General features: G+C 41.6%; 1 protein-coding gene across 12 annotated transcripts in view; it reads left to right on the forward strand.

Annotated features, from left to right (window-relative positions):
- Positions 1 to 13,319, forward strand: part of FSHR (follicle stimulating hormone receptor) — a 171,588-nt gene that overhangs the window by 51,135 nt on the left and 107,134 nt on the right. For 10 of the 12 annotated variants that reach the window (XM_056568047.1, XM_056568045.1, XM_056568044.1 and 7 more), the window contains one exon: positions 11,530 to 11,601. The exons of the other annotated variants lie outside the window; for them this stretch is intronic. In XM_056568047.1, the coding sequence (XP_056424022.1) occupies positions 11,530 to 11,601 (72 nt within the window). The remainder of the gene's footprint in view (positions 1 to 11,529; positions 11,602 to 13,319) is intronic. 12 annotated transcript variants of the gene reach the window in all.

Raw genomic sequence — 13,319 nt, forward strand, 5'->3', positions numbered from 1 at the left:
ACATGATGCCGCTGAGGTCAGAGATGGGCGTAGTTAACTCCGGAGGGCATCTTCTTTTCTTCTCTCCCTCGGTTTGTTTACCTTATCTACTGCTTGCTGAAGGTAAGGCAGCATCAGTGGAGAGGGATTTGTTTATTTTTTCTCTAGTTTTATGGGCCTCTTCTTAGCAATGATAAGAAAGAGGCAGATGGTGGGTGTGGCTTTCTATATGTTGGCGCCAGTCTGTGTATTTAAACTGCACACTGTCAGTCAGCAGGTCTCTTTGATCCTGCTTCAATCAATTGGTGCTAGTGCAGAGAGTGTTTCTTTAGAAACTATTTCCTTCTTAAAGAGGTATGTACCTTATTTTTGCCCCTATATTAGATGAGGACGTTTCCATGGTAGAAGATAGAAATGCTTCATCAGAGGACTCTGAAGAAGAATTCTTTGATCAAGGGAAGGTGTTTTTTCCTGATGAAAAGACACAGAAATTACTAAAATTGGTGCAGACCGAGGGTCAGCCTGGAGATCAGTGAGAAGCTCCCTTAGATAGTAGAGGGCCAAGGGCTTTCAAGATAAATGTCTCCAACTTCGCCCTTATGCAGGCAGAGTGTAAAAAACCTTAGAAAGCTCCAGTGATCTCAAAAAGGTTTAAAATGATGTATCCTTTGGAGGAATCCCAGTTAAAGGACTGGTTTTCCCCACCCAAAGTGGATACCGCCATTGCCAAGATATCCAAGAGGACTCTGGTTCCGGCGGAAGATGGGTCGAGTCTTAAAGACCCTATGGACAGGAGGGTTGAGGTGGCTCTTAAAAGATCTTATATTACTGCTGCAAGTCAGTCTGCTGTATCTATTGCTGCTTCTGAAGTTTCTTGTAAGTTATGAAAATGGTTAAATAAGCAGATAAATCTAGCTGTAGACTATCTCTGTGATTCTGCTAATCAACAATTACATTTTTCCTCTAAAGCTATGGCCTTGTCTGCCGCAGGGAGAAGAGCTTTATGGTTGCGCCCCTGGTCTGGTGACAACCCATCAAAGTATCACCTCTGTAACTTGCTCTTCTCTCCTGGTAGACTTTTTGGGCAAGAATTAGACACCTTAATGTTGGAGTTGTCCGACAAGAAAGGGAAGTCACTACCTCAGGCTCCCAGACAGTCTCGCAGATTCTTCCCTAACAGAGACAGGTCTCCTCCCACATCTAGATTTTGTCCCTCTAATAGAGGTAGAGGAGCTGGTTCTTCTAGAAGAGGTGGCACTAGAATAACCAGACCTAACAAGAAGCAGCAATTTTGACAATCAAGATACTCCAGGACCCTGCAGGAACCAAAAAGGACACTATTAGAGAATTATATTCTAGACCTTCTATCTCTAGCCGCCCTGGAGCCAGTTCCCTCAGCCCAAGAAGGGAAAGGAGTATACCCACCCGTTTTTCTTGTCCCCAAACCTTCAGGAAAATCACGTCTAATCATAGATCTAAGATATCTAAACAAATTTCTAGTAAAGAACGTGTTCCGAATGGAAACAATCAAGTCCATAAGGCCCCTCATATCTCAAAGAGATTTTATGGCATCATTAGACCTAAAGGACGCCTATTTCCACATTCCTATATTTTTTCCGCCCACAGACGATATCTGCGTATAGCGGTAAAGATCGGGGGAACACTGCCCCTTTTTTAGTTCAAGGTGCTCCCTTTCGGAATAACGTCAGCTCCGTTTGTATTCACCAAGGTGATATCTGCGGTAGTTGCCGTCCTCAGACTCCAGGGTATAAGGATAGTTCCTTACCTGGAGGATTGGCTAATTATAGCCAGTTCCTCTTTTCTACTCGAGGAGCAGATAAGAATTAAAATCTCTCTCTTCACGGAGTTATGGTGGATCATCAACAAGGAAAAATCAAATCTTGTGCAATAAAACAGTTCCTAGGTTTTATAATATATTCTCAACAAATGAAGATATATCTTTTCGATGCAAGGAAGCAACGTATACTCAGGGGTTATCAGTTTCTTAGAGTCCCTCGAGTTGTCACAATGATAACTTTAATGCGTTTCCTGGGTCTGCTATCCTCAGCTGCAGACGCGGTTCCATGGGCTCTCTGGCATCTCAGACCCTTCAAACAGAGATTCTTCAGAGATGGAACAGAACCCAGTCAGATCTAGATACTCTCCATACACTTTCTCTCAGTGTCAGGGAATCGCTTCATTGGTGGGGCCAGCTCAGAGATGGTAAGTCTCTACTAGAGCCAACATGGCAGGTGTTAACAACAGACACCTCAGCATCAGGATGGGGAGCCCATCTTGCAGAGCACATAGTGGCCGGATTGTGGAGTACAACATAGAGGCTTCTTTCTTCAAATGTAAAGGAACTAAGAGCGATTTTTTTACGCCCTAAGACATTTCGAGCCATTACTAATTGGCAGAGCAGTCCGATTAAAGACGGACAATACGTCCGCAGTCTTCTACATAAACAAACAAGGAGGAACAAGATCACCAATACTGCTTGCAGAAGTAGGGAAGATCTTGTCATGGGCAGAAGTAAGGATAACCAGGTTATCGGCTATCGACATCAGAAGCACATTAAATATTCTTGCAGACCATTTAAGCCGCCAGATGACTATTCCGGGGGAATGGTCGCTGAATCAGGATATATTCCTGAAGATCATATCTCTCCGGGGCACACCAGTCATAGATCTTATGGCCACCAGACTGAATGCCAAACTAGCAACATTTTGCTCCCTATATGCAGAAGACCATCCCTTAGCGATAGACGCGATGTCAATACCTTGGAATTTCAGTCTGGCATATATTTTTCCTCCCACAGCGATGATAAGACAGGAGGGATCTGCGATCATAGCAATAATTCCCTTTTGGCCAGAGTATAGTTCCTGCTCCTCATGACTATGAGTCAAGGAATGTTCTGGAAACTTCCCCTAAAGAACAACCAATTATCTCAGGGGTCCCAGTTATGCAACAATCTGAAATCCCTTCATCTTACAGCCTGGAGGTTAGTAGGTCCCTTTTAGAGGCTAGAGGTTTTTCTAACCGTGTCTTGAACACTTTATCTCCCTCTAGGAGTGTCTCAACTAACAAAACTTATTCCAGAATAAAAACAATTTTTTTGCTCCTGGTGTGCAGAAAGAGGAATTCATTCCTCTTCCCCAACTAGACCACAAATTTTTGAATTTCTCCAAGATGGATATGAGAAAGGTCTATCTACCAGTACAATTCGTGTCCAGGTCAGCTTATCTTCAATCCAAATTATGTAACTTCAAGGAAGTTAAAGATGTTTTAAGGGCTCTAAATAGGTTGAGACCCTTGAGAACCCTACCAGTAGCATCCTGAGATCTATCTCTGGTATTAAATCAACTGTGTAAACCACCTTTTGAGCCCTTGGAAAGTTCTTCACTAAAGTATCTTTACTTTAAGACAATTGTTTTGTTGGCTATTACCTCAGCAAAGAGGGTTGGAGAACTACAGGCCTTAGTGGCAGAAGAAACTTATTTATCTTTCCATTCAGATAAGGTGTTATTATCATTTCTCCCTTCCTTTATTCCGAAAGTTCCTTCCTTCTCTAATATAAATCAGATTATTACACAGCCCCGATATTCCCCCTCCAGGGAGGAAGAAGTGCAGTCTGACTACTCTACCCTAGATGTAGTAAGATGTTTTAAGATTTACGTTGACAGAACAAAAGAATTTCGTCAGGATAAAAACTTGTTTATTGGTAATAAAAAAGGACATTCTGCCTCTAAAGCAACTATTTCTAGATGGATTTCTCATTGTATAAAGGAGGCCCAGTGGCGTACCAAGGGGGGGGGGGGGGCAGGGGGGCAGTGCCCCCGCGTGCCACTCTCAAGGGGGGTGCCAGGGGCGGACTGACCCTCCGCCGCAACTACGGAGGATCTGGGACACTCGTCCCAGATCCCCAGCAGACAGCGCTACAGTCTCCTGTATGCGCGATACACGCACATACAGGAGAAGGCGTTCCCTCTGTGTGAGCCGCATCTTCAGCTACACAGAGGAGACGTGACCTCCGCCCCCACGCAGCACGCAGTGCAGGCGCCGATGTAACTCATCCGGCACCTGTACTGTGGAGGGGAGAAGACGCGGTCCCTGCAGCTGAGGAGATCGCTGCATGGGATATCAGGTGAGCATCCTTTTTTTTATTTTCTTAACGCTGCCTATACCTATAGTAAAGGGGGGGGTGCTCTGCATATACCTATGGGAAAGGGAGGGGGGTGCTCTGCATATACCTATGGGAAAGGGAGGGAGAGGGGGGGTGCTCTTCATATACCTATGAGAATGGGAGGGAGGGGGTGCTCTGCATATACCTATGGGAAAGGGAGGGAGAGGGGGTGCAGGGCATATACCTGGTCCACTCTAAGCACTTTTTTCAAACATTATAAGTTTAATTCTTTATTTTCTGAAAAAACATGTTTCGCCAAATCGGTCTTAGACTCTGTAAAGAATACACACCCACCCAGGAATACTACTAACTAAATCCCATTATTGTGCTGCTGCAGACGTTAGGGAAGATAAGATTTAAGTAGTTAATCTGTTTTCCCTTAGTCTGCCAGCAGCACAAGCTTCCCTCCCTACTAATATGTGTTTTTTTCTTTTATTACTTTATAAATAACTCATCTTATGACATTTTGGAGGGTTTTGTTTAACGCTGTACACTTTACGGTAAATATGACATGTTTTCTTTATTCTGTGGGTCAATATTAAAATACCATGTTATATGTTTTTTTTTTTTTTTTTATAATTGTACTGCTTTAAAAAAAAATCTCAAACTACTGTATTTTAACAAAATTTGTATGTTTAAAATTGCCCTATTTTGACCACCTATAACTTTCTCATATTTCTGTAGATGGGGCGGAATGAGGGCTCATTTTTTTGTGCCGTGATCTGTAGTTTTTATTGGTACCACTTTTAAATTTTACTTTTAAATCACTTATTATAAATTTTTGGGGGTATAAAATGTGACAAAAAAGCAGCAATTTTGTAATTTTTTTTAACGTTTATGCCGTTCACCATACGGTATAATTAGCAACATATTTTGATAGTTTGGACATTTACGCAATACCAAACGTGTTTTATAAAAAAAAAAAATGTTACGCTTTTTGAGGGTAAAATGGGAAAAATGAATGATTTACATTGGTATTGGGGGAGGGGATCTTTCAAATTTTTTTACTTTAAAAAAAAATGTTTTTCCTTTTTTTTTTTACACTTTTTATGTCCACATAGGGGACTATTTATAGCAATCATTTGATTGCTAATACTGTTCAGTGCTATGCATCTTCTGCTCTGGTCTACTCTGGTCTGCTCAATCTCAGTCCAAAGCAGAAAACCCCAGGAGATGGCCGGAGGCAGGTAAGGGGACCTCCGGCCACCATGCTGGATGATCGGATCCCCGCAGGGTATTGATGTATTGATCACGGCATCTGAGAGGTTAATGGCGGACATCAGTGCGATCGCCAATGTCCGCCATTACTGGTGGGTCCTTGGCTGATAATAGCAGCCGGGACCTGTCATGCACGGTCCGATGCTTGCGGTTATTGTATGGAGAACCACGACACCATGACGTACATTGATGTCCATTGTCGTTAAGGGGTAGTAGTCCCATGCAGGGAAATTAAAGGAGTAGTCTAGTGAAGACTACTACTCCTCCATCATGCCTGGGCTGAAAAAAAAATGAAAATAAACTATCACTCACCTTCCTGCGTTCCCGCGGAGTGCCGCTACAGCTGGTCGGTCCTCCAGTTCGTCTTCTTCCTCCTTCCGTGTGCACGGATCGTCACACGACGCTCAGCCTATCACCAGCTGCAGCAATGTCCCGTCTTGGCCGGTGATAGGCTGAGTGCCATATGATGATCTGTGCAACGGAAGTAGGAAGAAGACAGACCAGAGGACAGATCAGCTGGAGCGGTGCTCCGCGGGAGCACAGGAAGGTGAGTGATAGTTTATTTTCATTCTTTTTCCACCCTGGGCATGATGATGGAGGAGGAGTAGTCTGCACTAGACTACTCCTTTAATAAATAAGTGTCTGAACGTGGGGGAGGAGTTCCGAACCATTGGACCCTGGTAATCTACTGTACATTGCTCAGCTCCCTATGGGAGAGCTGTCGGACCCCCAGTGATCAGACACCTATCCCCTATACTTTGGATAGGGGATACATTTTTCTTTATGGGACTACTCCTTTAACCAGTGAGAGTTGATGCAGAGGCAAGAATTTGTCTACAAAATATTTTGGCAATAAAGTACATCTGCTGTGGTGGTTAACATGAAGAAAGTATAGTCACCTGTTTATTTTCCAACTTTTATAACCTCACTGCTAGTTGGCATTCCTCTACAACATCCTCATTAAAAACCCATTAACTAACTCAATCAACATCTTCTTTATTCTCATCAACTCCACCACAATTCCCATCATCAATGTGTCCCTGAGTAACAAGGAATCTCCTACAGAACACCTTCAGTTAAGGACTTCCTGAGTATTTCATGGGCTCAACAACAGGACCAGAGAACTCGGTAGATAAATTAACCAGAAAAGCTTCCAATTTCTGAAAGCCCACATACCCATAGGCTCAGACAGCACATAACAGCAGAGCACTAACAAAGTCAATTCAATAAGCACCTGAGGCTAGCAGCTGGACCCTTAGGCCGGGTTTACATGGCCGGAAATGTGTGGAATGTCTGCCCAGAAAACACAGGCAGATATTTCATACATTTGCACGATTCAGCAGGCTCTAGGACCGCTTAAAAATGTCCCATCTTATAGCTGGCAATGCATTTTCCAAGAGGAATCTGTAAACAAGTCTATTCTTTTTTCGGATGCCTGATTTTATCGGATGTATGCACAGTGCAGCAGAATCTCATTTAAATCAATGGGACTCTGCTGCGGAGGAATGTCCATGCAGAATATTCCAGTGGAATTAAGCACGGACATTCCGCCATGTGAACACACCCTTCAATAGGCTAAGGCTGGGGCTACATGCAATGTTAGTGAATGGTGTCACTGCAATGTGACATCCATCTGTGATGGATTTTTGGTCCCAGGTCATAAGTCACCTTGGCACAATTGACCTCAATGTAGGTCACGTAGAACTGCGACTTACTTGTGACTCTTATGAGAATGGTGAATATTGTTGACAGACAAGTCGCAGACAAGTCTCACAGGACGTTTTGGTCACACAACTTGAATACCAAAGTTGCACGACCAAAGTTACCGTGTAACCTAAGGCATTATCTAAGACCAGACACAACCAAAACCCGGCATAGACCAGTCAATAGATTTATCCACTTACACCGAATGTTCACAGCATGGACAGTCTTACCATTTACTTTATTACTTTTTTTCTTTCTTCCAGCTGCAAGAAGCTAAGATACACTTCGTATATTTATCCCTGAAAGAATTTGATCAATTATTACTCATTCTACCAAGCCTATAATATTATCTAATATATTTTTCTTGTCAGGTCTATTATCTGGGTTATTATGCACATCTAGATTACATCAGATAGCAGAAAAAAGGCAAGTGCAAGCTAATAAGTGGAAATAGCTTTAGAAGGATACAAGCCAGTAGTAAAAATGATGTAGAAGAGAGATAAAATCACAAATAATATATAGAGTCTAATAGCAGCTATAGTTGTGTTTTGTTCACTGGAGATGCTAAGATAAAGGACTTAAATGGAAAATTGATTAAAAACAAGCATTAGTAAGCCCGTCCTTACTCTAATGATAAAAGTGATGGATTGGCTATTTATCATATAGGTTTGCTGAAGCAAAGACACTGTTGTAATTCAAGATTCAATTAGCTCTTCATGTACTGTGTCAAATATTGTAGCAAGACGTCTCTTTACTGCAAATAATATACTAAAGCCATTATTTAGGGCCACAATAAATTAAAGGACCTCCTCTCAGAAACTAGGAGAATGTTTATTTCTAGAACCATATTTGTTTTGTAGGGGCCAATAAATCTGACCCTGTGCAGTGGCATACAGGGTCCCATTTAGCTCTATACTTCAGGTGCCTGCAATACTTCTAGGGGAGTGTAATGGAACTAGACTATCCGGGATGTCATTTCTGAGAATATTACTGAAGACAATAGAATATTTACAAACATAGTTCATGCTTGAAAATTCTGCTTGAAAATTCTGCAGCAGCTGCCTCCCATTGATTTCAGTAGGATTCTTCCCAGGGAAATGGCAGAATTTTGGGGGCAAAATTTTTTCTTGGAAATTCAAATTCCAGACTGTTGAAAGAATAAACATGTCCATTCTTTCTTTCTGCTTGGACACGCATTGCTTCTATGGAGACCGTGCAAGTCCAAGCGGTCCTAGTGCCGAATGATTAAGTCACCATTTTCCCTATTTCACCCCCAAAAAGTGTAAAAAAAAATGTATATACATATTTGGTATTGCCGAGTGCGTAATATAGCTGCTTTTTAATAACATTTTATTCCAAAAATGTTTTTATAGAAAATGTATTAAAGTTTTATAAAAGCAAATATGATATCAATAAAATGTACAGATCATGTCACAAAAAATGAGCCCTCATACCGCCGCATATACGGAAAAATTAAAAAGTTATAGGTCTTCAAAATAGGGGGATTTTAAACGTACTAATTTGGTTTAAAAGTTTGCGATTTTTTTTAAGCGCAATAGTAATAGAAAAGAATGTTATCATGGGTATCATTTTAATCATATTGATCCAAAGAATAAAGAACACATGTCATTTTTTACCGTAAATTGTACGGCGTGAAAACGAAACCTTCCAAAATTAGCAAAATTGCAGCTTTCTTTTTAATTTCCCCACACAAATAGTATTTTTTTGGTTGCACCATACATTTTATGGTAAAGTGAGTGATGGCATTACAACGGACAACTGGTCGCGCAAAAAACAAGCCCTCATACTAGTCTGTGGATGAAAATATAAAAGAGTTATGATTTTTTGAAGACAAGGAGGAAAAAACGAAAAAACGTAAAAATACAATTGTCTGAGTACTTAAGGCCCAAATGGGCTGAGTCCTTAAGGAGTTAATATTTTAATTTACACATCTAGAAGGGTTTCTACATTTTAGGCTGATCTCACATGGCAGTAAAACAGCTGCACTCTGGCCTGACCACAGGTTTGATGACTCAAAATGACAGCTGTCACTTCAGGTCATCAGACCCATGGTAAGGCCAAGGCTTGTGTCCGTAATATGGACGCAATGGATAGAGAATAAGATGTCTAGGGGCGGAGTACCCCTTTAAGGTAATTTTTCCATGGATCTTTTTTTTTTTTTTTACAACAATAAAGAAAAGAGCTGAATGACACTCACCAGTCTTCAAACAGGTATATCCAGACTTTACTTAGGAAAAGTGCAGATGAACATACATAGCAGCAGGAGAGTACTGGACATCACCAGCAGTAGCATGACTGGCACTACTGCTGGCGGCATCCAGTACTCTCCTGCTACTATGTGTGTACATCTGCACTTTTCATAAATAAAGTCTGGAAGACTGGTGAGTGCCATTCAGCTCTTTTCTTTGCTATTGCTCGAATTGGACTTTGTTCTGTGGATTGAGCACCCCAGGATCAAAAGGAACCAGTGCATGCTGTGTATTAAGTGGGGACCGTTTTAGTGGGTTGTAATCAGTGTGAATGGTGACCAGCTGTGACAAGCGCTATATCTCTTTGTTGGATTTTTTACAACAGTATTTCTAAGCCAAAACTAATGTATAAAAAAAATGTCTCAAATCTTTCCATTATTATTATGCTCTGTGTAGGATCCACTAGTAAAATACTAACCCACTTATATTCCATGAATGTTCTGATGAACCAGAATATCCGATCTTCCGGGACATATCAAGTCGCATCATTGCAGAATTAAAGGATTTTTACTCTAATAATAACATGGAAGTAATAACATAAAATAGAGTTGCTTATTCTGGCCGCTTCTCCTCTGTATCTTCAGGAGTACACGGTGCAACGTTTATTTTCTAAGCAAATTGGAAAAAAGTTGTTTTACTTTTGTTAGGATTATATCGAAAACAAATGACATGATTCTGCCAAAGGCAATTTCCCTTAAATGTGCTTGTTTTTCTGTTTCGAGGAAAGCCAAGCAAGTTTAATTCCCTTAGACTTTGGTATGGCTAAATGACCACAAAATTTTTTGGAACTGGTGAAAACTATATTGGTCTGAACTTGGAGAGTTACACTTAAACTGTGCATCCGATTGACCCGATGTCAAATAATATTCATATATGGATTTAAAAATTTTTTTGTTTTATATAAAAAGTGTGCTGCTGAAGTTTGGCATTTCTATAAGCTCTACAAAAGATGCATAGGAATGATAGGGGTTTTAGTTTAGCAACAGCTGAAGGTTCCCTGCTTGGGAACACATTGCTTGACGGTGCTCCTTCCAGGGGGAAGCACACAAAATGTACTAGGCCTTTTCTTCTTTTACAGATAGGTGCATGCTAAAGACTACTGCATATTCAGTGGACTATGTCAATAATCAGCGTTTTTATTTTATTTAAACAAAACGGTCATTGAGAGCTTATGAGGGAATGTTTTTTGTAATTTTTTTTAAATGTCTTAGGTTTATAAAAAAAATTCTTTACAGGCTTAATAGTAGAAATTGTCTCATAGAAAGAGTCCATTATTAAGCTGCTTGTTGCTGCTTGTTTGACGTCTGGTTGAGAATGAAAATAGGGCAAACCTTACATGTTTTTTTAATAAATAAATAAATTCTGTGGGTATCGGGTAATACTTGGGGGCTAGTGCTAGCTGTTTTGGGGACTATGCCCTGCTTAGTAATGGACTCTGTCTTTTAGATGGCTTCCACTATTATGGCTCCGGTGGAAAACTTTTTTTTTTTTATCAACTGGTGCCAGAAAGTTAAACAGATTTGAAAATTACCTTTATTAAAAAAATCTTAATCCCCCCAGTACTTATTAGTTTCTAAATACTACAGAGGAAATTCTTTTCTTTTTGGAACACAGTGCTCTCTGCTGACATCTCTGTCCATTTTAAGAACTGTCCAGAGTACGAAAAAATCCCCATAGCAAACATATGCTGCTCTGGACAGTTCCTAAAATGGCAGCAGAGAGCACTGAGTTCCAAAAAGAAAATAATTTCCTCTGTAGTTTTCAGCAGCTAATAAGTACTGGAAGGATTAATATTTTTTAATAGAAGTAATTTACAAATCTATTTAACTTTCTGGCACTAGTTGATTAAAAAAAACCTTCTCTCCTCTAGGTGTAGAGCATTGTTTAGCACTGAGATGATGAATGACATTTCTATATTTACCTTTCACATATGTATACATAGTTATAAGGCCTTCTATATCTTTTTACCAAACGAAATAACCCCAAAATTGATCATCTCTCGGGATACTGTGGTCCACTTCTCAGTATTTGGCATAGCAACTAGATAAATCTAATATTATATTGAAAAAATTAAGACTTTGTTTTACATTTTATATATTCTGGTGTTTTCTTCTTTGACCTTGACTTTTTGGGTTTTATGTTCATTGTGTTTGTTTGTTTGTTTTTTATCTATAGGAGGCTCGTGTATACGAAAATAGTGGTTATTCCAAATGGAACATTCTCTGGATTTGAAGAACTTACCAATATGTATGTACATGATTAAATATCAGTTAACCAGATTATTTAAAGGGGTAAACAAGTGGAAAACAAATGTTTTTAAGTCAACTGGTGCCAGAAAGTTAAACAGATTCGTAAATTACTTATTTTTAAAAATCTTAATCCTTCCAGTACTTATCAGCTGCTGTATTCTCAACAGGAATTTATTTTCTGTCTGTCCACAGTGCTCTCTGCTGACACCTCTGCCCATGTTAGGAACTTTAAACTGTAAACATGAAACTCCATAACATACAGAGAGTGGAAGGAATATTACTGCGCATACGCGCGCACATCCAGTGACATCATTGGTATGGGCACATCAAGTGGGCCAATCACCAATCATAGCGTCATTATGCCGTGCGGCGTGCAGACACACCATACTCATAACATGAGTGTGCCGCATCTCCGCGCATGCGCACTCTGTATGCGTGCTCACCAACGCCATCTTAAATCAGGGAACAGTGAATCTAGCCCATACTTGCATCCATTAGGCAAAGTTCAGTATAGGTAGTAATATATATTCAGACCAGTGTATTATAACTAATCCATATGTAGGACCATAACATAGCAGCAATTCAGAACAATCATTGATCCCCAGCAAAAGCACATGAACCCCACTCCGTTATCCACGGTAGTCGGTCACGTCCAAAATTCCTCTGGCAAAGGTAGTCAGACCTTCCACCAATAGCGGAAAATCAAACCCGCCAGCCAATGGGTACATAGTTAACTCTCATCCAACCATGCTGCATTTTAACGTCAGGTCAACTGAGTAAATTACCCCTGGTCTCTCACAAATATAAAGATGGCACACGACCCATAGATTCATGGTTTGACACCCATTATTGTCAATATTAAAATTGTGCGCATATAATTGGTCACAGGATGTAAAAATTAAAATATTTATTTTTTGATACTCAATGTATGTCACGATGCCGGCTGGCAGGTAGTGGATCCTCTGTGCCAGAGAGGGATTGGCGTGGACCGTGCTAGTGGATCGGTTCTAAGTCACTACTGGTTTTCACCAGAGCCCGCCGCAAAGCGGGATGGTCTTGCTGCGGCGGTAGTGACCAGGTCGTATCCACTAGCAACGGCTCAACCTCTCTGGCTGCTGAAGATAGGCGCGGTACAAGGGAGTAGACAGAAGCAAGGTCGGACGTAGCAGAAGGTCGGGGCAGGCAGCAAGGATCGTAGTCAGGGGCAACGGCAGGAGGTCTGGAACACAGGCTAGGAACACACAAGGAAACGCTTTCACTGGCACGATGGCAACAAGATCCGGCAAGGAAGTGCAGGGGAAGTGAGGTGATATAGGGAAGTGCACAGGTGATAACACTAATTGGAACCACTGCGCCAATCAGCGGCGCAGTGGCCCTTTAAATCGCAAAGACCCGGCGCGCGCGCGCCCTAGGGAGCGGGGCCGCGCGCGCCGGGACAGGACTGACGGAGAGCGAGTCAGGTACGGGAGCCGGGGTGCGCATCGCGAGCGGGCGCTACCCGCATCGCGAATCGCATCCTGGCTGGAGGCGGTATCGCAGCGCCCCGGGTCAGTGGATCTGACCGGAGCGCTGCAGTGAGGAGAGTGTAGCGAGCGCTCCGGGGAGGAGCGGGGACCCGGAGCGCTCGGCGTAACAGTACCCCCCCCCCCCTTGGGTCTCCCCCTCTTCTTAGAGCCTGAGAACCTGAGGAGCAGACTTTTGTCTAGGATATTGTCC

Source organism: Hyla sarda, chromosome 3 (genome assembly GCF_029499605.1).
Source record: "Hyla sarda isolate aHylSar1 chromosome 3, aHylSar1.hap1, whole genome shotgun sequence".
Taxonomy (NCBI): Eukaryota; Metazoa; Chordata; class Amphibia; order Anura; family Hylidae; genus Hyla; species Hyla sarda.